Source organism: Perissodus microlepis, chromosome 15 (assembly GCF_051167445.1).
Source record: "Perissodus microlepis isolate ML-2025 ecotype Zambia chromosome 15, ASM5116744v1, whole genome shotgun sequence".
NCBI classification, from domain to species: Eukaryota; Metazoa; Chordata; class Actinopteri; order Cichliformes; family Cichlidae; genus Perissodus; species Perissodus microlepis.
In genome coordinates this window covers 6,501,672-6,527,861 of record NC_140475.1, presented here as the reverse complement: position 1 = coordinate 6,527,861, position 26,190 = coordinate 6,501,672, and the positions used below count along the sequence as shown (strand labels likewise).

Here is a 26,190-nt window from a genome sequence, read left to right as displayed (position 1 = left end):
CCTTTATTGTGAGACCACAGTGAGAAGAGAAGACAGGAAAGCTGGGAGAAACACCATGCAGTAAATGCCTTCAGGGCCCATTCAAACTTCGGTCTTTGCATTAGCCTAATATCATAAGGGTACCCTTCTTTATCCAGTGAGCTAAAATGGCATGCCACGGTGCATTTTAATACAAATTTTCCGGAGATTCAGTCTTTCCAATTATCACCATTTCTTCAGCACAATGTTGCTGCTTCCTATTGTCCAAAATGTTCAGTTTGTCCTTGGGAAGCTTTCACCTAGCAACAGTAGAAAACTGAGGAGGATGAAAGTGTTTGTCTGTTTCTTTAATCGGGAATGATGAAGATGAGAATACTGTCCACTCGCTTTACGCTTACACCGATTACCATCTGGTGTCCTCCGCAAATACACATGCTGCTGTGCAAGTGGGACTCCATCAAAGTGAATTTAAATGGTTTACAGTCACCGAAATTCGTCACTGGTACTTTTTTTTTTTCAAAGTGAGCCCCCACTAAGTATTTAGCATTTGAAATAGACTTTCTTTTTCTGGTCAGCAGTGAGTGCCCAGAAATGTGAAGTGTGATGATTAAGGCACCGGTCATTGCGTCAGTTCAGTATAAAAATAAGCCTTAACAATGTTAGTGATTGTCTGGTCTTCAATATTCATTCCTCAGATTTCTAACAGTTAAAAGGGCAGTTTTTTTTCAGGGGCCATCTGTGCCTGTGCAAATGTTGGAAAACAGTACCTCTAATTATCTGGTGACACACGAGTGGCAATCAGCAATCAGCCGAGCAGTTTCAGCTTGCATATAGCTGGGAAGGTTTATGTCTCTGCTTTTTCTATATTCATTGTTTATCTGTTCAAGACCAATAAAATCGAACAGGTGAGGTTTTTTTAAAGGCAAACAAAAATTAATGACCCCTAATAAGTATTTACTATAAGTAATACAGCCCTGCAATTAAAAAGTTATCTCGCTAAAGTCGAAATTGAGGCTCCACGGCTATTTTTCATAATCGCCCGCCCAAAAAATGACGTGATTTTTCATTTAAACCGGACGCTGCTCTCATTCTCCTCGTCCATATGTCATTGTCCTCCACGATAATCCTAATTACTGTGCGGTCAGGAATAATTGCTTCCTCTCTGGCCTCGTTACTCTCCCTACTGTGGGTACTCTAACCACACACTTTTCTTTTTCATTTTAAGATAAACAGCACATTGATTTCTACTCCGATCTGAGTCCTTCTCGTGTAACAGGTGTGATTTCTGACATTGTGCCAAAAAACAACAATCAACACCTTTCACTGCTGCTTCTGTCAGTCTACCACTCCTCTCTGTTCTTCTCACCCCTCGGCTCCCGTCTCCTCCTCTCCCCGAACTCTTTGCTCCTTGTCAGAAAAATACAATTTTCAGAGGAGATTCACGGCGATTGGGTTAAGAGATCATCACCCACTCGTGTACGCCGTTCAGGTCAGAGAGGCAAGTAAGCGACGAGCATACTCGCGTCCCCAGATACATCCGGTTACCATGGCAACTGTACGTGAGCGACTGGAGTGCTCTGCGTTTGTGTCTGCGTGTGTGTGTTTAGCTCAGAGCTTCCCATTAAAGAGTAATCGAAACGCAAAGACTTGAGCGTTGACAATACAAGGCCGCGCGGACGGTTGTGTTTTCATATTTCTGACTGAAGGGCAAGGAAACAAAAACAAGACTGTGATGAAACTTCTTTGTACAGGGAAATCTTTCATAACCCTTTAAGAGTCAAACCAAGTAGTTCAATGAGAAACAACAACCGAAACGTTTTAGCAAATGATGGCGCTAAAAAGGAAGGAGGAACTTCTTACAAGACAAAACTAGCTCCCATGCTTATTATAAATGTGACAAATATATCAACGTTTGGGAGGAGTGTGGACACATTTTGCACTTTGGTTCAGGAACAATAAGATACTTTGTGAAGTGTGTGGAGCAACTTTCAGCGGTAAAAACTTTTTAGTCAACTTAGTCAAACTGATTCCCAAAGTATGGGCAAAAGTATTGCAGGTGGGCTGCAGTAATAACAGAAATTCAACTTGAAATTAATTACATGTACGGTTACATATTTATATAAATGCATTTAATTATTAAATCCATTATGCATTTAATTAAGTGAATTAAAACTGGTAATAGCAGCTGGTTAGTTTGTGATAATACTCATCACTCTGACCTACCTTTGCTGCTCTTGTCTTGAAGTTTGTGTCCCAGCAGCTGGTCGGGGTCACACTTTGGCCTTAACACTTTGCATATAACTGGGTAGCATTAGCATTTTATAGCCGATAGCCTGTGTTGTGTATGTTTTTTGAATAAACATTTTAGGAAATCCATGACTTTCTCTTCTATTTTGATTAGACTGAAGAGTTAAGCTTGCATGGGCCTCATAGGATTTGTTTGATTGTTGGGATTTCTCTCTAATACGGGCAACTGTTGTTGTGATTTTGCACTATATAAATAAACATTTAATGAGCTGAAATTGAATTATATTTAAAAAGATACAGCACAATAATGTAGGCAGCAAATTTTGATGTTCACCTAGACCATTCACAATTTCACATAAACTAACATGAACTTAATAATCAGAATGTTGTGGTTGACATTTCACTGAAAGAAATGGATAAACTGTAGAAATGGTGCTGCTACTACTGCACATTCACCCAATGTATATACTATATATATATATATATATATATATATATATATATATATATATAATGTTCTTCCTCTACCCCCCCCATTTTTGCACATGTCGAGGAGCGTGTCAGGCTACATTTCACTGTGTGTTATACTTGTATAACTATGCATGTGACAAATAAAGAACCTTGAACCTTGCTAGCACTAAGAAATAAGGAATTTATTTCATAAATAAATTTAAAAAAATGCCAAAATAAAATTAGGAATTACATGTTTGTAAATTTGATAAATGTGTGGTTGAATGATTAGCTACAAAAAGGTTAGTTAAACACAGTGGAGAAATGGGTGAAATTAATAGATAACTGGTGTTAAATGGAGGAGTAGCTAAAAGTAGACAATAAAGTGTTTCAATGGTAATTTAACAGTGAAGGCCAGGTGAAACAGTAACTAACCATAATTGAGAAATGGTAGACTAAAAGCAGTTCTGATCCAGTTTAAAAGGAACATTTAGAAATAAAAGATGTTTTTGAGGTAAGCGCTTGTGTCAGACCACGCTGTGAGTGTACGTTACATCCTTTAACACAGGATGTCTCTAACCAATGGGTGATGTGATGGTGGCTACATCCAGCATTATATACACTCTCTTACTATGTTCATTATTTTATTTTGGCATGCTGATCAGTGCTAAACACAAATAAGTAGGCTGCAGCAAAGTCTATAGTATAATAGCTAGACAAATGTACATTTTTACCTGATAATGACACAAAATAAATTCACCCATTGTTACAATTATCCCATGAGGGAACATGAATGTGTGTACTAAATATCAGGGCAATCAATACTACTGTGTCATGAGATGCAAACTGAGAGGGCCGCTAAGATCATTTGGGTTAATTTTTTGGGAAACACTGATTCCATCGTAATTCACCCAGTGGTGAGATATAGGTGACAAATACGAGTCCTTATTTTGATTTTCATGTTATTTTATTTATTAATAACAATAATAATAAACTTCTAGCGTGAGAAGATTCAGTAACGGTTAAAGGAATCAAACCGAGGTAATACGTGGATCCAGAATTGATACAGGATGACACATGAAGCTGTAGACTGGCCCAGCGCATAGGCGTTATATGCTGCCATGCTATATTTAAACCTTGGCTTCCCACGTAACACTGCAAGAGCTGAGACACATATGTAATGACAGCTTTACTTGACTACACTGTGATATCACCCCTCCCAAAGTACATCTACAGGCCTGTGTGTTGCCACATTGTGTTTAGGGCCAGAGTTTAATGGGTAAGCCACGGGCCCAGCAGCACATACGCTGACCTACATCTCAGCAAGGGCCTTATAGGGAGAGCATGGGATGACTCATACATACAGAAAGGAGAATGGGATTAAACACCCGGAGTGCATGGCACCAATGGTGATGTGATTAGGTCACGGCTGACCTGGTACACACGAAACTTTCATAAAGAGGAACAATGACATCAAGCCGCATGTCTCCAAAAGCCAAATCAGTGTTGCTCAACACAAAGACATTCTTCTCTAAAGCCACAAGGAAGATGAATAAGACTGCGCTGTCACCACAATGGAAATCACAAGAGATGCTCAAGTCTCTAATGTAATTAACAAAGAGCTTGCACAATCTTCATGTAATTTAGTTACAGCTGACCTACTGACAATGTAATATAATTGAGAGTGGATAATCAGGAGTGATTGATTATCGATCTGTGTAAACACTGTTTTTTTAAATCAGGATTCAAATACTCTACGTGTGGGCAAAAGGACAGCCTTCAAAGTGAGCACGAAGGGCTCAGGGTGAGACTGCAGCCTGTGTCAAGACTTTCTAAGGTAAGCACTGGTGAGGAAGTGAATCAGCAAAGTGTGAGAGAAAACGGACCAGACTGACCTTTGTGCAGTTACTGGCTCCTACCTGCTGACAACATCTTTATGATTGATGGCGTTCAAGGTTAAAGTGCAACTTTACACCAGCGTTCACCTTTGGTGTGTGTGTGCTGACTATAAATACCACTTTTACAGTGACAGCAAGGTCAAGGATTTCATGGTGGGGGTAATGTGATGTAACAGATGCTGAACATTTAAAATCTATACATATTTCAAACAGAAGTGATGAGAGGGCGATCAGCTCCATCCTAAAATTTACCAGTATCCCTGGCCTTATGCGAGTGATCATTCTCCAGCTAGCGTCAATTAAAAACTTCCTCACGGTTCACCCTGACACAAAGGACACTCACACACCTCTTCCCGATCAGTATATCCACAGATACTTTTAACACGTGCAACGTTAGTGCCCCTCATGAGGAAATATATCTCCTAAGACTCCGAGTTCGAAGATACATTTGGATTTGGATCGTACTTATTGACTGACTTATTATGAGCTGCCTTCAAGGAGTTTAGCATTAATGTTAAGGAGCAGTTTTACATTAATATGATTGAAATAAATTTGACTCCAGCTGCATGAATGAACATATTATGCATGAACATATTAAAATATTATGTGTACTGGGACATGTTAGGCTTAATGCATATTCTTGGGAGTTGTGTGTAAAGGGATTTCTTCGCAAAACTGACATATTTCTTATTTATGGTTTCATAATGAATTTGCTCACCTGTGTGTGTACTTCATGAGCAGAGGTTTAATTAATGCTGTGCTGTTCAAATATTATGCTCATTTTGGTATGATTTTTCTCAGCTGTGCAGACCTGTTCGGCTCTTCCCACGTCTCTGGAAACCTGCTAATTAGCGCTAAGTTCATACAAAAACAACACTACACTTCTTGGATGAGCTGTTTGTTTATTTGTACTGCCATAGTGATTATTAAAGAGCTGCATTAAAATGCTCCAAAAGGCACCAACGGCATAAACACAGTCAAGAAATCCAGTTTGGTGACTTGATTTAGTGGATGTAGTGATGAGAGGTCTGGTTCTTTCCAAAGAGCCAGCCCAAATGGCTCTTCGGTTCTAGGCCTTCTATTGTAGCCTAATGGTTTGTATGTTGATAAGCAACTTTTAAATCAGTGTTTTCATAAACATTTACCACCACTGTGGAGAATTTACATGGAGTTTAAAGCCTGGCCGATAGTTTGAACCCTATTGTCCTCCACAATGGAAAATAGGACTGGCTACCATTCTACCCAGCTTGTCATCGACACTTACCTGTTCATAAGTGAGGTCATTATAGTTTAAGGTGGTATACCTGCAGTTTTTGGCAAGACAGTGGATGCTACAGCAGAAGTACTCAAAACAAGACACTTTTCCAGGGTTAGTGGGTGGCAGATGGAAGAGAGAGGGCCAGCTTTCCTCCAGCTGCACGGACAGGTGAGCGGTTCTTAGACATCTTTGCAGGCTCACAATGTTGTTGTGTACCTTTGCCTGTGCACTATACTCGCTGTTTTCAGAGTGTCTCTCCCCTTCCTTCTTACATACAATGGTATGATCCTTGTCTGTCTTTGCATATGATTGGCTGTATGGGGGACCATCAAAATAAAGTCCCGCCTCTGCCAGCTGAGCAGGACCATCTGAAGATTCAGCTCTTCTTGTTCACTACAAAGAATCAGCTTTTAGAGTCGTCTCGTTTGCAAAAGTGAAGCCTTGCAGACAGGGCGTCAGTCATTTGTTGGGTTGTTTTGAAGCCAACCTCAAGTGGCCATTTGAGGAACTGCATTTGGTCCAAGTGTGCTTTTTTTGCTGCTGATGACCACGATTAACATCATTCCAGATTGTGAGTCAAAGAGCATTATGACTTTCAACACACAAGTGCAGTAACACACTCCTTTAAGATGCTTTTGTAATATGTTACACTTTACAGCACCAGTGTGACCTTTTTTATTTTAGTATATTACATTTGTTCTTGAGTGGAACGATGTTTACAGTTTATCCACGTGCCATATAACAGCAAATTTGGGATAATAATCAGAGATGAACACTGACATTAGAGAATAAGACTTCACTACTTCTGACTCAATTTTGCAGTTGGATACATTTCCATGATGATTTACATAAACACATACTAAAACTACAATGTGACATAAAAGGAAATATCATTTGTTGGTAGTTTTCTGTGATATTTTGAATAAATGATGTAAACTAATGTTTAACTACTTCCTCTAAGCAGCTTTAGGAATCTAAACTACATGTTTCCATTGATCAGCTTTGCTGTAGTTCAGCTTCTCCAGTGGGAAGCAAAAATAGTTGGTAAAACTATGTAGTTACCCTCGCCACTGCCCAACATCCAAAGGCACCAATTTAATTATAATTTGATTTACTGACCCAACAATATACCCCAAGGATTTGGAATGAAGTCTATGTCTAACCATTAGCTTTACTGCCAACTGTCAAATGGCAAAATTCCCAGATCCAGCTCTCTGCCAGAATACAAAGTGTTACTGGCTCAGAGTGCGACTTTCTACCAAACTTAATGGATACCTGTTTATGTGCTTTTTTCATATCCTCTGGCATAGAGAAAGGGAACCAATCAAAAGGGGCAAGGTAAGGTTCCTAATGTATGACTCCCTCCATCCTTCATTAATTCCATCTGTGAGGAAAGTGACTGATGTCAACTGTAAATGCTGGGCTCCCCCTGCTGGTTGTTACTATATTGCATCAGACAGAACCTGTATTGAGTGCTTTGGGTTGTGCTCATCTACGTGGGTGTGACTCACCTACTAAACAGGTGTTTGTCCACAGTAAGAGTAAGGGGTGAGCTGACCTGTCAGAATCAGTCTGGTATTTCTAGCCTGCCCCGGAACAAATGAAAAACATGAGAGGAGCAACAAAAAACAGTTTGACTGAATAATTCTTAGAAAAACCTTAATATGCATGGTTATTATATTTACAGTAACATAGTGGATCCATGTGTAGGTGAAGTGGTTGACACATGAACACATGAAAGATCACTGGTTTGAGACCATGAGGATACAGTCTAAATAAAGAAATACACAGTTTTTGTTACAAAGACCCATTATTTTAAAAACTTGCCTCCGTTTTTAAATGAAGTAATAATGTACAACATAAAAAATGTCTACAAAAAAAATACGATAAAATTACGCCACAAAAAATCTTCTGTTTTCTTGTGACCCATTTTGTCTGTTATGTTAAGGCTTAAATATTTTGTCAAACTCAGTCTATGGAGTTTCCTGGACAGAAAAACATAAGAAGAAAAAAAAATTCTTTGTTTTAACTTTGTCATAAGCTGAGATTTTGAAAATAATTTGCACAAAATTCTTACAGGAGGCCTTGTTTATAAACACACGAGATACAAAATATCCAAATAAGAAGAAAACGAACAAAATGTAAGTTCATAGTTATGATCGCTACTGTGCGTTTGTGTTTGGCAAGGCCACCTACATAGGTGGGTGTGTGTGCTGTGAGGAGGAGGGGGAGGGCGAGGCGGCAGCGGTGGAGGATGAGAGTGTGGACGGAGGGGGCTGAGGGGTGGCGGAGGAGGAAGAGGTGGAGGAAGCGGAGGCAGCGCTGGCAGCTGAGGATGATGTCTCTATCTTGCTGCTGTGCGTGATGAAGCGCAGACGCAGCTTCATGGCAGGACGCAGAGTCATGATGATTTTCTCCACCTAGACAAAGCACAAAAAAGGTGGAAGGATAAAGGATGAGAAGTGAATACACTGATGTAGACAGAGCTAAAAGCAGGAACTAAACAAGAAAGGCAATTAGGTTGTGTCAGAGAGGTGCTTTGTAAGTACCAGTTAAGCATCACATCGGTATTTATCACATTTGCTTCTTTAGAATTACTGCACCAAAAACACAGCATATTGTGTCCTGTGGTGGCTTGGAACAAATCTGCTCTTATAAAGTCGGGCACGCCTCTGGAATTGCACCTAAGCTCAAACTAAAACTGCAAAAAAGTGATGAAAACCAGCCAAGAGATGAAGTCTCAGGATCACCTCTCTACTTTTTGAAGATGATGAATTTCTTTAAGCGGTAACCTCCAGGTCACGCTGGTGAGGTTTGCAGCTGAGAGTGAACACTTGAAAATGAAAATTCGTACCTCTGAGCCTTAGGCCGGGATTCTCAATTGGTCAAGAGTGGAGTGGCCACTCCTGATCAGGAGTAAGCTGTTGCTCCAAATGGAGGCGTTTAAGTATCTCTGGGATCTTGGTGTTTATAGAGAGAAGGTACTGGGTTCGAATCCATGACAGCCTTTCTGCATGGAATCTGCAAGGTTTCTCTCGAGGTAGCCTGGCTTAAACGGTGTTTCTAAATTACCCACAGGTGAATGTGAGTTCAAATGGTTGTCTGTCTGTTAGTCTGGTGACAGACTGATGACCTGTCCAGAGTGTATCCTCTCTTTCACACTGACACAGGATAGGCTCCAGGTCCCTTGCAACCCCTGGATGGATGGGTCTTGTTCACAAGAGAGGGGAACAGACTTGTGCAGTGTTGACATCCATGCAGAGGCTACCTGCTGTTGTGAAGCTGTACATCTACGGTCCTACCCTGACCTATGTCTGTGAGAACTGACCAAAAGAATACGATTGCAGATATAAGCACCAGAAATGAACTCCATCCAAACGGTGTCTGAGCTCAGTCTTAGAGATTGTGAGGGACTCAAAGTAGAGCCGCTACTCCTCCACATCAAGAGGAGGAAGATTGAGGTTCGGGCATCTGATCAGGTGAGATATTTCTGGCATGTCCCACCAGAGGGAGGCTCCAAAGAAGACCCAGGACATGAAGGAGAGATTACATCTGACAGGTGGCTTGGAAACATTGCAAAAAGAGAGAGGTCTGGGCATCTGTGTTGAGATGGCTGCCCATGTGACTCAGATCCAAGTAAGCAACAAAAAAATGAATGAGTGGATAAATGGAGATAAAAAAAATAAAAAAAACAGCAACTGTGTTTTGAGGAGCAGCACGCACTCAGAATGTGTGTAAAAGCCACAGATTTCTTGTCAGTTGGTTTTCCCTGTTTTACATGATGATGGTTTCATCATCTTCTTACTGTAGATTTTAGGGTATCTATTATTCAAATGGTAGCACACTTTTTAATCTCTGTGCACATAATTACACAGTTCTACTGGCATATCATCATTTCCCCAAACAAAATTAATATTTAGAGACTTTCTGTTTGGATTTATTTGAATTTCTGCAGTAGTTCCGTCTTCTGGAAGCTTTCATCTGCAACATAATAGGTCAATTTTGTGCACAATCTAAGCTGCAGTAGTATCCGGTGGATAAAAAAAAGCAGAAAACAGGGTAACCCTTGCCTCAGTCAGGCCTCTTATTCAAACCTGCAGGGAAATTTCCGTTAGCAAGCATGATATTTACAGACAAACAACGCTGTATGCACGCCTCTGCAGTGCAATTAAACACGGCAATGCTGATAACTGCACTGTATTTAGAGGGTAATATTTAGGGCTCATAAATAATATTAATATGGTTCTAGTGCAGTGGTGTCAAACATAAGGCCTCGGGGACAGAATCCCCTGATGATGACGCTAATCCGGCTCACTGGACAACTTTAGAAAATGTGAAGGAGTGCAAAGATTTTTAACTTTCAACTGTATTTTCATAATTTTCACAGCGTTTCCTATTGATAAAGACTGTTTCCCCACACTGGCAATAACAGATAAACAATTAAATGACAGGAACTTTCCTGTTCCTGTATCCACTATTAGTGAGTTCACAATAAATCAAAGCTTCCGTTGGTCGCATGCAGTTGGTCCAAAATGCCACAGCTTGTATTAACCAGTGCTCGCCCATCCTGGCCTCCTTCCGCTGGCTCCCCGTTTGTTTTAAGATTTTATTATTTGCTTTTAAAACCTTTCCTGGATGACCACCCGTGTACGTGTCTGAGCTGCTGACCGCATATGTTCGCTCAAGATCGCTGAGGTACATGGACCATTTTTTCAGTTATCATCTCTTAATTATGGAATGATCTCCCTGCCCATATTTTAGGATGATCTCCTCATTTTTAAAAAACTCATCTGGCTTTTAACTCACAATGACAGTGGTGTGTTCTTACCTTCAATATATTATTATTTTTATTGTTGTTGTTTTTTTATTGTTTCACTGATTGTGTGTGGGTGTTTTGGTGCTTTGTACAGCACTTTGTCAAATTTGCATGTATAAAAAATGCCCTATAAATAAAACTGGATTGGATTGTTGTTGTGACACTGCTATGCTCCAAGGAGACGTCAAAAGCTCACCTGCTCCTTCACGCTGTCTCCAGTGTACATGTATTTAATGTGATACAGGAAATCGCAGATCGGGTCCATGTAGCTGAGATGCTGACAGTGTTTGTCAACTGCCTGCAGCATCTCATAGAAGGCAACACCAATCTGAAATAGCAACACAGAACAAAATGTACAAAAATCCACCAGGAGAAAGACAAAACTAAATGATATCTTTGATGTAAGATAAAGAGAACGTCTGAAGTGTACCTCCAACATGCAACGCGTCCTCTCTTGCTGGAAGCGCTGAAGGAACGGCCCCACCAGGTGATACACGTACAGCAGCTGGAACTCTGTCTTGACGATTGGCTTCAGAGTCTCTGACAGGAATCTACGCACAGACACATAAAGACATGAGGAGAGCAAAAAGAAACAGCCTTACAGGATAGAAACAAGGAGAGCGCCTCACTTGGGGATCAGAGACAGCTGTCCGATGGATGAGTGATGCCACACGGCGTGTGCTAATGCTAGCACGTAGCTGCAGTTCATTTCACTGTAGCTCTGGTGGCAGGCGGTGAAGTCCAGCAAGGCAAAGGGATAGCCTGTCCACTCTGTCTCCGATGTCAATGCCGGAGAGCTGATCACAGAAACGATGCGGTCGTGGAGAACGATCCAGTATGGTTCCTGAAGAGGAGATCACAGGTCGTCACGGCGGAAAAATCTGAACATCAGTTTATCGTGAAAGCTGAAAGTCAGAATATTTTTCTTACTGGAAGTGCAGTGATCACAAGTCCAATGGCATTCATCCAGGCAGTGATGTTCTCTCTGGGAACCAGAGGCTGACTAAAAGGTGAAAGGAGAAGATGATAGGTAATTTTAGTGATCATTAAAATATTCTGCATACACTACAGAACACTATTAATTCCAAAAGGATGGCATTTAAGCCTAATGAGACCCATCAACTTTACAGTGATTGCACATGGCTTGCTTACCGCACCTTTTCAACACAACATTAAGCAAAGCGTTTCCCACATCTTTTCCTGGCACGGCCAAAGCCATCAGCTCCACACAGGTGACGTGCAGGGCGTGGGCCGCAGGGTTGGGGAACTCGTTGAACCTCCAGTCACAGTTGGGAAAAGGACCCGGTGACTTTCCCGCCATGGGTGAGGTAAAAGCTAAGGAGGATAAACAATCACCAGAGGAGAAAACAGCCTTCATGGAAGCACGGATGTTTTACTTGTTCCACTTTTAATTAACCGCATATTGTTTTCGTGGAGCACACGAACCCCATCCAACTGATTTTATCTTGTTTTTAATAACTCTTTTCTACTTTAACAACCCCCGAGGCTGCAATAAAATGAGCTTAGATGGATTAATAAATACAATCCCTCTTTAAAGCTATTAAGGGAGACTAACTCACAGCGGTAAGGTAAATATACTTTCCAGCAGCCAAAGACCAATGACTTTTCATGACCAGACATTGGTCTTTTGTTGTTAAGAGTGATAGATTAATGAAGGATATTGTCCACAAGGCGTCCAATCAGCTTGCAGTAGTAGGTGTCATCAGGGATCCACACGTTTTCTTCACGGGCGTTCATGCCAAACCTCAGATAGGTTTCGCTGAGACACCAGCCTGGAGTACGGTTGTCCTGCAAAATAAAACGTTACACTGATATCAATAATTGCGCATTAGCTATTCAGATACACGAATTAATGAATGTGTCTTCTCTGTTTACCTTCAGTGAAGACATGATGGCATGAACCAGTTTTCTCTTGAGGTTGGTTCTGTCTCTCAGGTGTCTCTCATAGTAGTGAAGGGTGTTGTACAGGTAGGTCACAGGGCGATCTGCAAAAAACGCAGCGGTAAATACAAATCCCCAAATAATGGCAAAGTTCACCTTCCCTTTTTTTTTTTTTTATCCCAAAAAGCTGATTCTGATAAGTGGATGACTGGAGAAGTTACTTAGATGAGTGATGAAACATTTCTCCTACTGAATGAGCTGCCTGGAATCCAACCCCCCTCATCTTGGACCCGCACAGTCCTCCTCGTAGCCCTACTCACCGTGGAACTTGTACAGCCCTCCCAGATGATCCAGCAGTGTCTCCAGAGACTTGGAGACAGGAAGGAGCTCCAGGAAGCGGTGGATGACAATGTCAAAAACAGGCAGAAAGCGCAGACACACATTCCCAAAGTAGATTGGCAGGTACTGAGGCTGGAGCTGCATGGGAGGGTTGACTTGGTCTGCGAGACCCTCAAAGTACAACTTCTCTGGGTATTTCTGGAAGAAAAACGGTCATTTTAAAACAGATTTAATTTAATTTCTACATTTAACTTGACTTTTTGAGATGTCTCACAGTTGTGGAACTATCTAACTTTTAACGGAACATGTTCTGTCGCACGTATACCTTGTGGTAGTTCATGTGTTTGCTGTGCCAGTCGTTCTGCAGCCAGTGCTCGGGAGCATTCTCCTTGACAAAATCGTTGACTCGGTTTCTGAAGTCATTGGGCTTCAGCAGCAGCAGCTGGATTATGAAGTAGCAAACCTGAGCCTCGTTTCCCTCGTGGCTACGCATCGCCTGAAGGCAGAGACATGGACCCTTATCGTATAGCAGCATGGGCAAAGAAAAAGTGTAGAATCAATGATGTCTTTGTTACAGTATATAATCCTGTAGTTCTCCGTCTGTCCTCACCAGGCACAGAATGAGTCTATCCAGCGTGACTATGTTGTATTTCCAGACCATGTCATTGAGTATTTCAATGCACTTGTTAAGCTGCTGCCCGCCAGCTGACGTTGAGAACTCATAGACGAGGAAGTCGGCAAATGTGCGCACGTGAGCCACCAGTGCACGTGCTCCAATACGTTCCAAGACTCTGAGGGACCAAAAAAGAAATGGAAAACCCCCCACAAAAAACAGCAGTTAGCTCATCATCCCACAATAAGGCAGCTTTCTCCCTCGGGATCAATTAGTCACAGATGCTATGTAGGACCCACCCCCGCCTTCCTGGTTAATTGATGTAAAATGTTAAATTTAAAATGCCTCAACAACAGTGATGAGATGCATCATTAACACAGGGTTCATTAAAATACACTCAGCAGTGTCTTTAATAGTGAGTGTAACCTGGAAACATAAACAAGTAATATTCTCGTTGATCACAGCTTTGGATTATTTAATTAAGTATTTCTTTTTTCCCCGCTGCGGTCTACTTTTTATATACATGTATAACAAACCTAAAGCCTATTTGGTTTATATGGTCCATCTCCAGCAGCATCTTCCACAGCAGACAGAGGAACAGTGGAGGTGAGCCCTGCATGGAGAAGTGGGTGATGATGTCATTCTCATTGGCCATCGACTTCCACTTCCTGTACTCCTCCTCGACGTTCTTCTTCAGATTGAAGCGCGACTCCTGAGGAACGTTGTTCTGCTTGAAAAACGCCTGAAGCAAAAACAGAGGTCCAGGAGTCACTACAGCAAGATTCAGACGTTTTATTTGACAGAGAAAAACAACAATAAGCCACAATTATTACTTGAATATTTTGCATAACATAATATCTGCACCTGTAGTGGTGCAGGGAAGCAGGATAGCGTGTGTGAGGCCCAGTTATGAGGCGTAAAACTCATGATTGTCTGCAGGATGTCCTTACACCAAGTGCCCTGGATGGAGTCAGACCCTGTGAAGAAATCTGCACATACAGAAAGCAGGTGACAAATAACACGAGATGGATTTCAGTCAAACACGATGATTAGAAGTGAAGCAAAAAGCAAAACAATGACTAAAATGAAGCGGGCAGCAAAAAAAAAAAAAAAACAACACTGCAAATGAGGCTTCAAAAACTGAGTGAGTACCGGTGACGTGTGTGGCTCTGGCCAGAGTGAGGATCAGGGCGCGATTCAGCTCCTCGGATTCGGCTGACAAAACTGTCTTTGGGTCATTGAGGAAGCGGGTGAACTGCGGCTGCACCTCCGAGCTCCCCAAAGCTGTGATCAGGCGCAGAGCTGTGCTCTCAACACTTCAGGACAAAGACAGAAAGAGGAATGATGACTCTTTTTCACTACATCATAATCCTGATGAACATTTTTTTGTGCTTAATTTGTTTCTCAGTTGAGTTGGACAACATGAGAACATGTTGTGTGGGACTTTTCTGTCTTCCACAGTTAGTTTACCTGAGTAAATAATTAGAATTAAGCAAATAACTATTTCAAACAGAAGGACTTAAAAGAATAACTTTCAAGTTTCAGATCATTTTCACTTCATGGTAGGAACATCACGAATTTTAAGTTCAAAGGCAATAAAGTGCATTAAAAGAGCACACAACACTCAAGCTGCATTTTAATATTTGTTTTGATTTAATCTTTCGACTTCAAAAAGCAACAAAATGTGTAATTTTGCTTTAAATTTCTAATATTAGCAGGAACTAGCTATATGCGACACATGCTTCTACATTACCACAGATGTAGCTGGTTCTGGTTGGTCTGTGGCACAGCAGCCAAGCTGTGCAGGTGACTCAGCAGCTGGACTCTGTAGTGTGGCTGGATGTGATGCATCCTGTAACTGAACATCTCCAGTAACGTGTGAAGGATTCCCCACGCGTGAGACTTGAACACGTTGGGCAACAACTGACCTGGACAGACAGAGTGTTTCTCATTATTTAAAACGTTTCTGCAGCCCCAAAGAGAATAAATAACAATGTAACTGTGTCCCAGTAAACTGTAACACTTGCAAATTTTACTAGCTCAATATATCGATAGTACTGCAAAACCCCATAATGAAACAGTATCATGTAAATAAACCTGCTTCCTCAGTAAATGTCATTAAAATGTTCATGATACTATAAATATAGAGATTAATAACACTATTCTGAAGCCTGACACATCCAGACGGCTTTATGTCGGCTATTTGCAGAGCTGGGAATGAGCTGAATAATGAAGTACAAATACTTCAACCTTTACTTAAGTAGAATTTTCATGTATCTGTACTTTACCTGAGCATTTATTTTTCAGGCAACTTTTTACTTTTACAAATATCTGTATATTCTTCTCTTTACATTTTTACAACGGTTCAACTTGGGAGTTGGAAGTTGACCTAAAGGAGTGCAGGTGTCCATATGCTATGTTTGCAGTACTTCAGAATCTAGCATCTAGCTATCTCTACAGAAGTATGACGTGACAATCCCAAACAACTATTAGTCGTTAAGAAGCACAATTAGCTCCTCCTCAAATAAGATAATATTTCATACATAATAATAATAATAGATTTTATTTATGAGCGCCTTTCAAGTCACCCAAGGACACTTTACAATAGGATAAAACACTTAGTTTTAAGTGTTTTAAGTGTAAGTACAATTCAACATAGTGCAAACTTTAAGTGAGTTTTAAAAATAGACTCACTGATGAATCCCTTGATGCCCAGGGACTCAATTTCCATGTAGACCAACAATCTGCTGTACGTCTCTACCAATGCAGGGGCAAGAGCAATGCTGGACTTGGCATGGGCCAATTTGATGACACGCGTGGCAATACTGTGGATCAGACTGGAGACCGGAGGGCAGGCGATCAGGGATTTGAAGTAGAAGAAATTAATTAAAACATTCTCTGTGTTTTACTTATTTACCTCATCTTTGCATGCACAGTGAGCGAATCCAGCAGATTCATGGGCAGCGGAGTAACCGATCCCGAAGCCATACAGTTGGTGCCGGGAAGGTTGATCCTCATGGATCCATTTCCATAGATGGTCTCAACCAGGACGCCCATTGGCAGAGTGAAGCACTCCGAGTTGGTGCTGTAGGCGTTACACAGCAGGGCGATCTTATAGTCGGACATGCCCAGGGTCTTGTTACGCAGCGACTGCTGAAGAAATCTAAAGAAAGAAGGGGAAAAGCAGTGGACAGAGAGCCACAGAGGACGTTTATCATTTTATGAATTCTGGAAGACATTAGCAATTAACCAGGTATGCCCTGTTTAGGGAAAATTATGACTTTTGAGGTATTTAATATTGCTAAATGCATATCTTTGTGAAAGACATACTCATGGTGCAGCTTCAGAGAGTGCGGTATGGGTATCTGCAGTTTGGAGTTGTCGTTCTGAGCTTTGCGGTTCAAATGGATCCAGATGCAGGTCATAGCGAACGAATGGGTCGACTGGGGTTTGTTAATGTCAGGAACTGGAATGCACTGAAGAGGAACAGAAAGCGATGGTGACACTCATACCACAAGCAATATTAGTCTATTGTACCACCCCAGTAAAATATTAGAATGATGAATATTTAAAACATAGATCTAATAAAAAACAAGACAAAAACAAGATAAAAATGGGACAGTACAAGTTGCAATAACTTGTACCTCTTTTTCTGGGTAAAGCAGGTCAAAAAGCTTCATGACAGGCAGGAAGTCAGCTAAGGCGTTCTTCTGAATGCTTCCTGATATGAACTGAAGCAGGACCCACATTAGATGATCTCTCCCTTTAATGAGACCTCTACCTGCAAGCTGATGAGAACAAATAAGGGAAAAGAGAAAATAAATCATTAAAACACATATACACAGAATTTAATCTGCTTCATTTAATTTTTTCCTTGTTAGTAACATGTTGTTAAACATGCTCTGTATTTAATAAATGTTATGACACGTGCTACAACTAAATATATAATTCTTTATTTGGGATCCACTGCATACATTTAAACACGTCTCAAAAGCTTGAAAAAGGCAACTGAGCTTCTTAAAGTTTGAGAAGATGTTTCACCTCTCATCCAAGAGGCTTCCCCAGTTCACTGTAAACACATGTATTACACTCATGCCCTAACTGACTGTAAACATGCTGTAAATGTTTTTCTTTTTCTATCAGCGTGACTGCAGTCAACTCCTCATACCTTTTGGTGTAGCGACAGCACCATGTGAGGGAAACTTGCAAACTGAAACAACACAAAGAAGATGAGCTGGGAGGAGAGGTGCTGCCACAGCAGCTGACTAGTTCCTCCGATATCGGCGTCAAAGTGTTCCTCAGTCTCAGAGCGCTCCATGGCGTACACCACCAGGTCCACCAGCTGCTCTTCCAGCACCGGGCAACGCTGCTTATGCTGGGAGGGGAGGAGGGGAGGTGTGTTACAGGATAAAGAAAACGGTGAGAAGAAGGGAGGAAAAAAGCCAAAGGAGACAAAAAGAAGAGGGGTTAAGAAGAGAGGAAAGGAAGGTCGGATTGAAGGAAGAAAGACAGAAAGATAGACATAGGAGAGAATAAAAATAACATCTTTAATAAAATACTTCACATTCAAACATTTTTGTTGACAGTTATTCCAGATACTGTTAAAAAGATCACTGTGTGCAGGACAGCATCTCCTTCTTGTGTTGTCACAATGGACTGTAGCCATATTCCAGTGTTTACCCATATCCCTTAATATTCTGGTAATCCTCAGCTTGTGTTACTATACAGAAAAGAAGATGTGTTTTGGTCTTCTGTGAAATCTTTTATAACTCTAATACATACAAAAGATTTAAAATAAGGGGTTTCATTCCATATGTGAAACAGTCACAAGGTTCACAAGCTAAGAAGTAGCTGTTATATCAGAAGATTCAGAAACGGATAGAAGCTAAAGCTAACTAGTTTGACAAATAAACCCTTAATTTTCCTTTTTAATATAAATATATTATAGTCTGAGCAAACATATAGAAAGAATATTGGCCAGGACATCCATACTAGAATTTTTAACACTTCAAAATCTGTACTGGCTCCAGTATATCCAGTATAACCCATGCTCTATCATGAAGAATTAAAAAAAATGCATCTATTTAAAAGACAGGTGGGGTAAAAAGAAAAAAAAGGAAAAGAAATGGAGGATTAGTGGTAATGAGAGGGTTTTTAATTTTTTTTATTTTTCCATCTAATAAGGGTTAATAATAATAATAATAATACTAATAACAATAATATTACAGGCTTCACTTACAATCCACACAGCCCCTGTTCTACTGTATGAGGTAGCTGATATTTCATGTCGCTGGGTCTGTTATTTAATTTAAAAAGAACTATGATTTCATAAAAAATGCTGCACACTTTCCTGACATATGGCCTTCACATTTGTTCCATCTTCTACATGTAAAAAGGCAAAATTAGAGCAGAAGGAGTGAGGATCTCTGCAGCGCAGGCTTTGACATTCATGTCAGGCCTCTTAACAGAGCCCTTCTTACACTTAGACACAAGGGACTGAACAGCACAGCACGAACAAGTCAGGTACAGCACTAAAAGGCACAGCATAAAACAGCAAACCAGCCACTGCAACACATTCCCACATGCAGACTAACAGGTCTGGGAAGGGACAAAGGTGTGAGTGGGAGGAAGAAGAGTAGCTGTGAAAATGACCATCCGATTTTTCTTTGCTTTGGCCTTCAGCACAGCTTCTCTTCCACCGCAGCCAAACACACACATGCTCACAGAATGAGAGAGAAAAGGGCAACAAACAGATAGAAGAAAAAGAGTAAGAGAGAGATCCACAGGCATATCTGTTGTCTACAAATAAATCATGTACACAGATCACCCAGTGATATATTTAAAAACCAGCAATATAACCAGCAGCTAGTTTATACTGTAACTGATCAACAGCCTGACTAATGGGAACCTTTTTTTTTCCTTTTCTTTTTTAAATTCTAACCCATCATGCACCAGCACAATGTAATGAAATTGCATTTTCAGGAAGATAAACTCAGGTAGCATCTTATTTATTAACATAACGCCTGGGTGCCCGGAATTAAAATGTTCCACTGACCTGCTGACAATAACCACAAACTATGCAAATGCAATAAAGCACTGCGGTCCTCACGGGCCACCCCCTTATTTAATTATTTTGACCTGTAACAAAAATCCAGTCCATCTCAAACCTGAAAAGAACTTTTTGGTTTATGAGCCAGCTTTACGGTGGCTCAGAGAGGTCAAACGTATTGCAACTTAAGAAAACACGCCGCAGAAGCACACAAATCATAATGGAAACAGAAAAAACAAAACAAACAAACATAAAAGAAATCACACACACAAATGTATACAACACAACAGAAGTGTTTTTTGGGGAGACAAAAACCAAAACATGCAAACAACTGCACTGAGACCTACTTACAAGAAGCTGAGGAGAAAAGGTTGCAGGTAATGTGTGTTTTAATAACGTGGTTTGTATAATACTGTAGATACATGTTTGCTATTAGCCTGTCATTTCCACGGCTCTTCCGTCACATTATCGAGTCCCCCAAAGACACTTTCATTGTGTTTCTTCTTTTTTTGCAAAGTGTTGTGAGATTTTGTTCTATTTCAGTTGTTTTTTGTGTGCTTTTACAGTATTTTTCTCTATTTTCATCCATCCGTCCATTTTCTTCCACTTATCCAACTCAGGGTCATGGGGTGAGAGACCCTACACCCAGGACAGGTCACAAACCATTCACATCTATGGACAGTTTATATACAGTAATTGACCTAACCTCACTAAGTCTGTGGGAGGAACCCCGACATAACCCACACAAACACGGGGAGAACAAGCAAGGTCTACGTAGATCAGCGCCGGCATGATGGGGGTTCAAACCCAGGACCTTCTTGCTTTGAGGCAACTGTGCTAGCCATCGCACTAACCTGTTTTTTTCCCTATTTCCACTGTGTTTTATTTAACCTAGCTTGTGTTTTGTGTGCTAAACCTGGTGTTTTCTAAAGTTGCAGTTTATTTGACCTTTCAGAGTCACCTTACAGCTTTTACTGGAAAGGATTAAGGTGAATGTAAGCAATACAAATTAGAGCCACTTTATCATTTTTGACTAATGCAACTGAATGAGTGGAAGGGACAAGCTGCATTAAAATCCAGTTTGCTATCACAGTGCAGTAACATTATTTAAGAGCTATCAACTTAAAATGCAGACTGGACTATAATTAAACAAAGCATAGCCAGCCTGCCTTTTATTTATGTAAAAAGTAATAAAGTTGGAATGATAAATTAACCTGTGAGGTGCCTAATATTTTGCTTGTCTACTTGTAGGTACAGCACAATGTTTCTGCGCTTGCTCTTGGCTAACAAATATAACAATAACAAATTGCATTAATCACCAAAGACAAGAGCACCGCTTAGTCAAAATAGTTCAATGTTGCCCCCGGTCAGCACAACAGAAAGCAGCAGCAGGTCCGACACGGGAGGACCTTGCTAACAACAGGCAAGCACCAGACTACATCCATACATGCAGTGCAGCAGGACTTGAAATGTCAACAGCAGGGTTTAAAGTCAGAAATAATTAAGGTCAACTTGTTAGCTGGGACTAAATTTGCTCTTTTGCGGCTCAGAGGAGCTGCAGCTCTCTTAGTCTGGACTGTATCCGTACGATCAGTGTCAGTTAGCTCAGCTGACATTAGGATTGCTAACTAAAAATGTTAATCAACTGCGTCTGTTGGGCCACAATGAGGCAAAGTTGAGGAGTACTCATTAATAAGTAAATAGAATTATGCAGAAACACGCTAAGCACAAATCCAAGTACTAAGCATTACTGAGGAACTTGGCGCTTGAAAGCTTTCAGCTGACTGACAACCCCCAATATAAGAGGCTTAGTGGTAATCATGGCTAATCACAGACCTATTTTTCATCTATTTATCATATGCATTAATTTAACTAAGCCTAAATAATTATAATCAAGGTGCTTCTTTTTTTTGCCAAGATCATATATACTGAATATTAACAGAAAATATCAAGGAGGATACAAAAAAGATAAGGTAAGGTAGAGATAAGGTGTGCAGGTGTGATGCAAAGCAAACAGGCATTATTAAAAAATGTACACAGCGACCTGTTAATTGAACAAGTCATGTGCAGTTAATGACTCAAAGTCTCCCTGGCTTCCCATAAAACGAACTGCTTTTTCTGGTAATCTTTAATATCTCCCTAACAGTGCACCTGTCAAATATTTATTTAACCACACCAGTCTACCATTTATGGAGCCCTGCTGTGTCCATCTCAAGCTCTGTCATGTTTCCCTTTTGTTCCACTTCAAGTTTTCTTCATTTCTCCAGTTTCAGGTCGTCAGTGTGCCTAAAAAAAAGCTAAGCGTCCAATGAGCTGGTTAGTTGGGTCGGTCAGGCAACCAGGAAGAGGACATACCTGGGCAATGTTCAGAGTCTAGAGAGCGCATGGCAGAGAGACAGACAAATACAACACACAGCCAGAGGACAAAAGAGAGAGAAAAGGAAGAGAAACAAAGAAAGAGGATGAAACGGAGAGAGGAGGGGGGGCGGGGGAAGGAGAGACAGAAAAGAAAGTGGTGACTAAGGTAGCTAGGTTGTTTACTGTCTGTTCAGCACAGTTAGTTTCAACTCAGCCAATTCAGATATATAAACCAGATTCTGGGTTATTTACTCCAAGTCAAAATATAAAGAAAAATCCATATACAGCGTTGATTATAGCTTTGTGTTAACAATCCAAGGAGCCCGGAAGAAAAGCGACTGGACTTCTTTAAGTTTCTTGAAGAAGCTTCATCTTCAAGAAACTTAAAGTAGTCCAGTTGCTTTTCTTTTTAAGCTCCTTATATTGCCATGACCGGGATAACTGAGAAACTACACAGAAATATTTGTGATAATGCCAAACTGTCTGGATTCAATGACAGCTTGACACACTGTGTGGATGTTTGTGCTAAGTGAACTGGGCTGAGCTGAAACTGCATGAACCCAACAGGGCAAACTGACACCAGTGCATTATGGGCCAAGCTCACAGCGTTGCTTTACATTTGTTCTTATATAGGTGTGTTATAAGGACTACAAGGGAAACAAGGTAAAAGAGAGGAGTGAGGGGAGAAGGATATAAGGAGGGTGGCAAAGAAAAGTGAAGAACCCGTGCCGAATTACAACGCAAAGAAAAGATCATGGAGGATAAGGGAAACAGCAAGAGCAGGAGCAGATAAAAGATGGTAAGATGAAAATAACGGGGGCAGGAAATGTGGGGGCATTTGGAGGGCTTGATATGGAGGCAAAGGGACAAATACAAAAGAAGATGAGGTTGTTTTACCTGCTTGTTGAGCCCCAACATGTTGCACACCATCTCTCTTGAATAAGGCTGTTCTAGTACATAGCGTAGCAACCCTGTCTGTGGCTCAAAAAGGTCCTATATGATAACACACAAATCACGATCAAACTTCTGTACGTCTAAAGGTGTGTGTGGTGTATAAGTCCAGCGCGTTTGTTACCTTGTCAAACGGCAGCATGCCTCTCAGAGGGAAGCGAAGAGTGCTGGGGTCTAATTTCCAGGAATTACAGATAGCACCGCTGTTATTCACCACTGGCAACAGACTGCATCGTCCTGTGAGGACACACGGATGCAACAAATGATTGTACATACCAGACAGACTACATGAGATAAATAACTACAAACTGTCTTTTTAGTTTTCATTCACTTTCTAGTGACTGTCTTATTAATAATAATAATAACACTTCAAATGATAAGCGGCTTATTTAAATCTCCAGGAATCCATAAAAGGAGAAGCAACCAGTTCCTCTTACCACAGATAGAGTTGATCCGGGCGGTGGGTCTAAAACTGTCCACAAAGTCTGATATCAAACTGCCCAAAAGCTGAAAATGAGATGCACAGGCATGATAAGGAATTCACAAATAAAAATTCAGACTATATAGTGTTACATATAATGTTACACAAACACTCACCCAGTGAGAGAGCTGCCCCTCTGGATACAGTTTTCTAATTTCTGTGATAGCAAAGTAGGCTGGAAGGAGACAGGCGTTTCTGTCCAGGATATATTCTACCACCTGCAACATGCATAAATATAAGTAAACCAAAAAAAGTATTCAAATAAACCATCAAAAATGACATATGATTCATTTTAAAGGTATGAAGATGGGTACCTCTCTGGCAGCCAAAAGCTGCTGGACTATAGCTGAGCTGACAGTGGTAGGAATAGTTTGAATTTTATCCAGCACAGCTTTCAACAGGTCCCGAACACCCTGACACAACAAGTATAAAAGAATTCATGAACAAGTGTCTCACGTGGAAAGCTTAAAACGACTTTAAAATGTATGACACATTGTAGGATATTCTTCTAAAAGCCAGAGATCCCTGTTTAGCAGCAGTCAACAAAAATAAAACCACTGAAAATCAAAACAAAAAAGCACAAACAATCGAAGAATTGAAGAAACGAATTGGAAGAATCGATCCAGATGTGTCTGTGTGCTAGAAGTTTCGTGTCAGAGACCTTGTAGTCCACTCCCCCGATGATCTTGCGGATCAGCTTGAAAGTTAATGCCCACAACTGTGTCCTCTCCCACTCCAAACTGTCTGAGCTTATTAAGGCCACGCACACCATCCTAAAGATACGAAGATTAATGAGATAAACAAATAACAGATTACATGTTACAACTTTAAACATAATAAATACAGTTAAAAACAACTCATTATTGGGATGTCATAAAACAGATAAATTAAATATAATAAATTAATATATGGAAATATTATAAATCATTCTTTGAACCCATTTTACTTCTTTAGGCGTCAAATAATCTCACACTATATGTATGTGTGTACCTGGGTGGTAAAAGACTGGTCTCCACAGCCATTGCCAGACAGTCGTAGAGGAAGGAGATCCTCTTGGGGCTGTGCTGACTGTGTATAAAGCGCACAATCCATTGCACACACTGTTCATGAGACTCCTGCAGAAAGACATTGGAGCAACTGAGAAATCTCAGCCATGTAGGTGTGAGCAAGTGGGAGTGTATGTGTGTGTGTAAAAACCTGTGGCAGGGTTCCCCAGTACTGTCTGAAGGCTCCAAGACAACTGATCAGCTTAGTCCTCTCATCCTCTGGAGTGTCCATAAACATCCTAAAAACACACTTCTTAATTTTAGCATTTCATTTTGCTCCATACATTTTAATATACACACACCGGCCACTCTGTTAGCCACATCTTTTCAATGCAGTTATCTAATCAATCGATCACACGACATCACCTAACTGCCTTTAGGAATGTGGACATGGTCAAGAAAACCTAGTTAAGTTCAAACTGAGCATAAGAATGGGGAAGAAATGTGATTTAAGTGACTTTGAACATGGCATGGTTGTAGGTGCTAAACAGGTTGGTCTGATTATTTCAGAAACTGATGATCTGCTGGGAATTTCCCCACATATACATCTCTAGGGTTTTCAGAGAATGGTCCAGAAAAGAGAGAAAAGGCAGCAAGCAGCAGTTCTCTGGGGGAAAATGCCTTGTTGAGGTCATAGGACAATGGCCAGATTGCTTTGAGGTGCTGGGAGCAAAAAAGCAACTCCAATAAACACAACCCCCCTATTCAGAAGAGCCTCTCTGAACACAACATGTCAAACCCCGAGGCAGATGGACTACAGCAGCTGAGGAACATAATGGATGCCGGTAATGTAAGCTAAGAACAGGGAACTGAAGCAAAGCAGGATAACACAGCATGTCTTAAAATTCAAATTACATCAAACTAGTTTCTCGAACATGACAATGAGTTCAATGTACTCAAATGATCTCCACAGTCACCAGATCTCAATCCAGCAGAACACTTTTGGGGTGTGGTGAAACAGGAGATTCACATCATGGATGGAGCAGCCAACAAATCTGCAGCAACTGTGTGATGCTGTCATGTCAATGTGGACCAGAATCTCTGAGAAATGTTTCCAGCACCTAACAAAGTGGCCTGTGAGTGTATGTATGGTCTTGCTGCTGAAACATCCAGCAGCACTACCAGTGTGCAGTAACTTAACATTACACCTTTTAAAGCTAATAACAATGCAATTGCAAATATCGGGCGTTATTAACATGAATTCAGAGCAGCCTTACCCAGCAAAGGCCTCTTCTATCATCTCAGTTTTCTAAGAAAAGAAGGAGAAAATAAAAATGCATTAACGTAATTGAAGATTTGTGATATTAACGGTGCACCCATAGCTGTTAATTCTCATGTTAGCGAGCTGGGGACATAAAGTAAAAACACCATCTGGTTATATTTAGGACTGCTCATTTGCAATCCAAAGTAACTTCAGTAAATAGAAAATACTACTACAGTTATCTGACATGCTAACTAATGTTAGCTCGGCTGCCACTCAGTAAACAAAGGTGCAAGTTACCACAACATCTTCAAAGATGCTCTGAAGCTGTGTTTCCATCGAAAGCGCCATGTTTGCAACCAAAAGACAATGATTCAACGAACCATCCCAGAATTCAAACCCGTTACTCCTCTACGGGAGCGCAGACGATAACCCCATCTAGCTAAATGCTAAAAGGAAGCAGAATGAAAGCCGCCGCATGAGAAGCGCGATGGCAAAAACAATCCGGGCGTGCAACGGAAACACAAGCGGGACAGTTCCGCTCCATTGTTTCTTTGCTTAATTATTATTATTAGAAATTGTAATTCTCATACCTCAGTAAT

General features: G+C 40.8%; 1 protein-coding gene across 2 annotated transcripts; it reads right to left on the bottom strand.

Moving 5' to 3' along the window:
- Positions 1 to 6,491: 6,491 nt before the first annotated feature.
- med23 (mediator complex subunit 23) lies at positions 6,492 to 26,091 on the bottom strand. Of its 2 annotated transcripts, XM_084953174.1 has the most exons (31): positions 25,889 to 26,091; positions 25,605 to 25,636; positions 24,539 to 24,626; positions 24,332 to 24,456; positions 24,003 to 24,114; positions 23,656 to 23,754; positions 23,458 to 23,559; positions 23,298 to 23,367; positions 22,985 to 23,097; positions 22,807 to 22,902; positions 21,907 to 21,924; positions 17,671 to 17,877; positions 17,147 to 17,290; positions 16,833 to 16,978; positions 16,420 to 16,665; positions 16,197 to 16,339; positions 15,256 to 15,430; positions 14,655 to 14,818; positions 14,367 to 14,491; positions 14,039 to 14,244; positions 13,500 to 13,680; positions 13,215 to 13,385; positions 12,871 to 13,087; positions 12,545 to 12,654; positions 12,331 to 12,457; positions 11,806 to 11,971; positions 11,579 to 11,651; positions 11,278 to 11,492; positions 11,079 to 11,199; positions 10,845 to 10,976; positions 6,492 to 8,252 (listed from the first exon to the last, which is right to left on the bottom strand). In XM_084953174.1, exons 1-31 carry the CDS (start codon positions 25,937 to 25,939, stop codon positions 8,025 to 8,027), a joined length of 4,203 nt encoding a protein of 1,400 aa, XP_084809300.1. In that variant the 5' UTR covers positions 25,940 to 26,091; the 3' UTR covers positions 6,492 to 8,024. The 2 variants fall into 2 exon arrangements, with proteins under 2 accessions (XP_084809300.1, XP_084809301.1); XM_084953175.1 differs by lacking the exon at positions 21,907 to 21,924.
- Between the last annotated feature and the right edge of the window lie 99 nt (positions 26,092 to 26,190).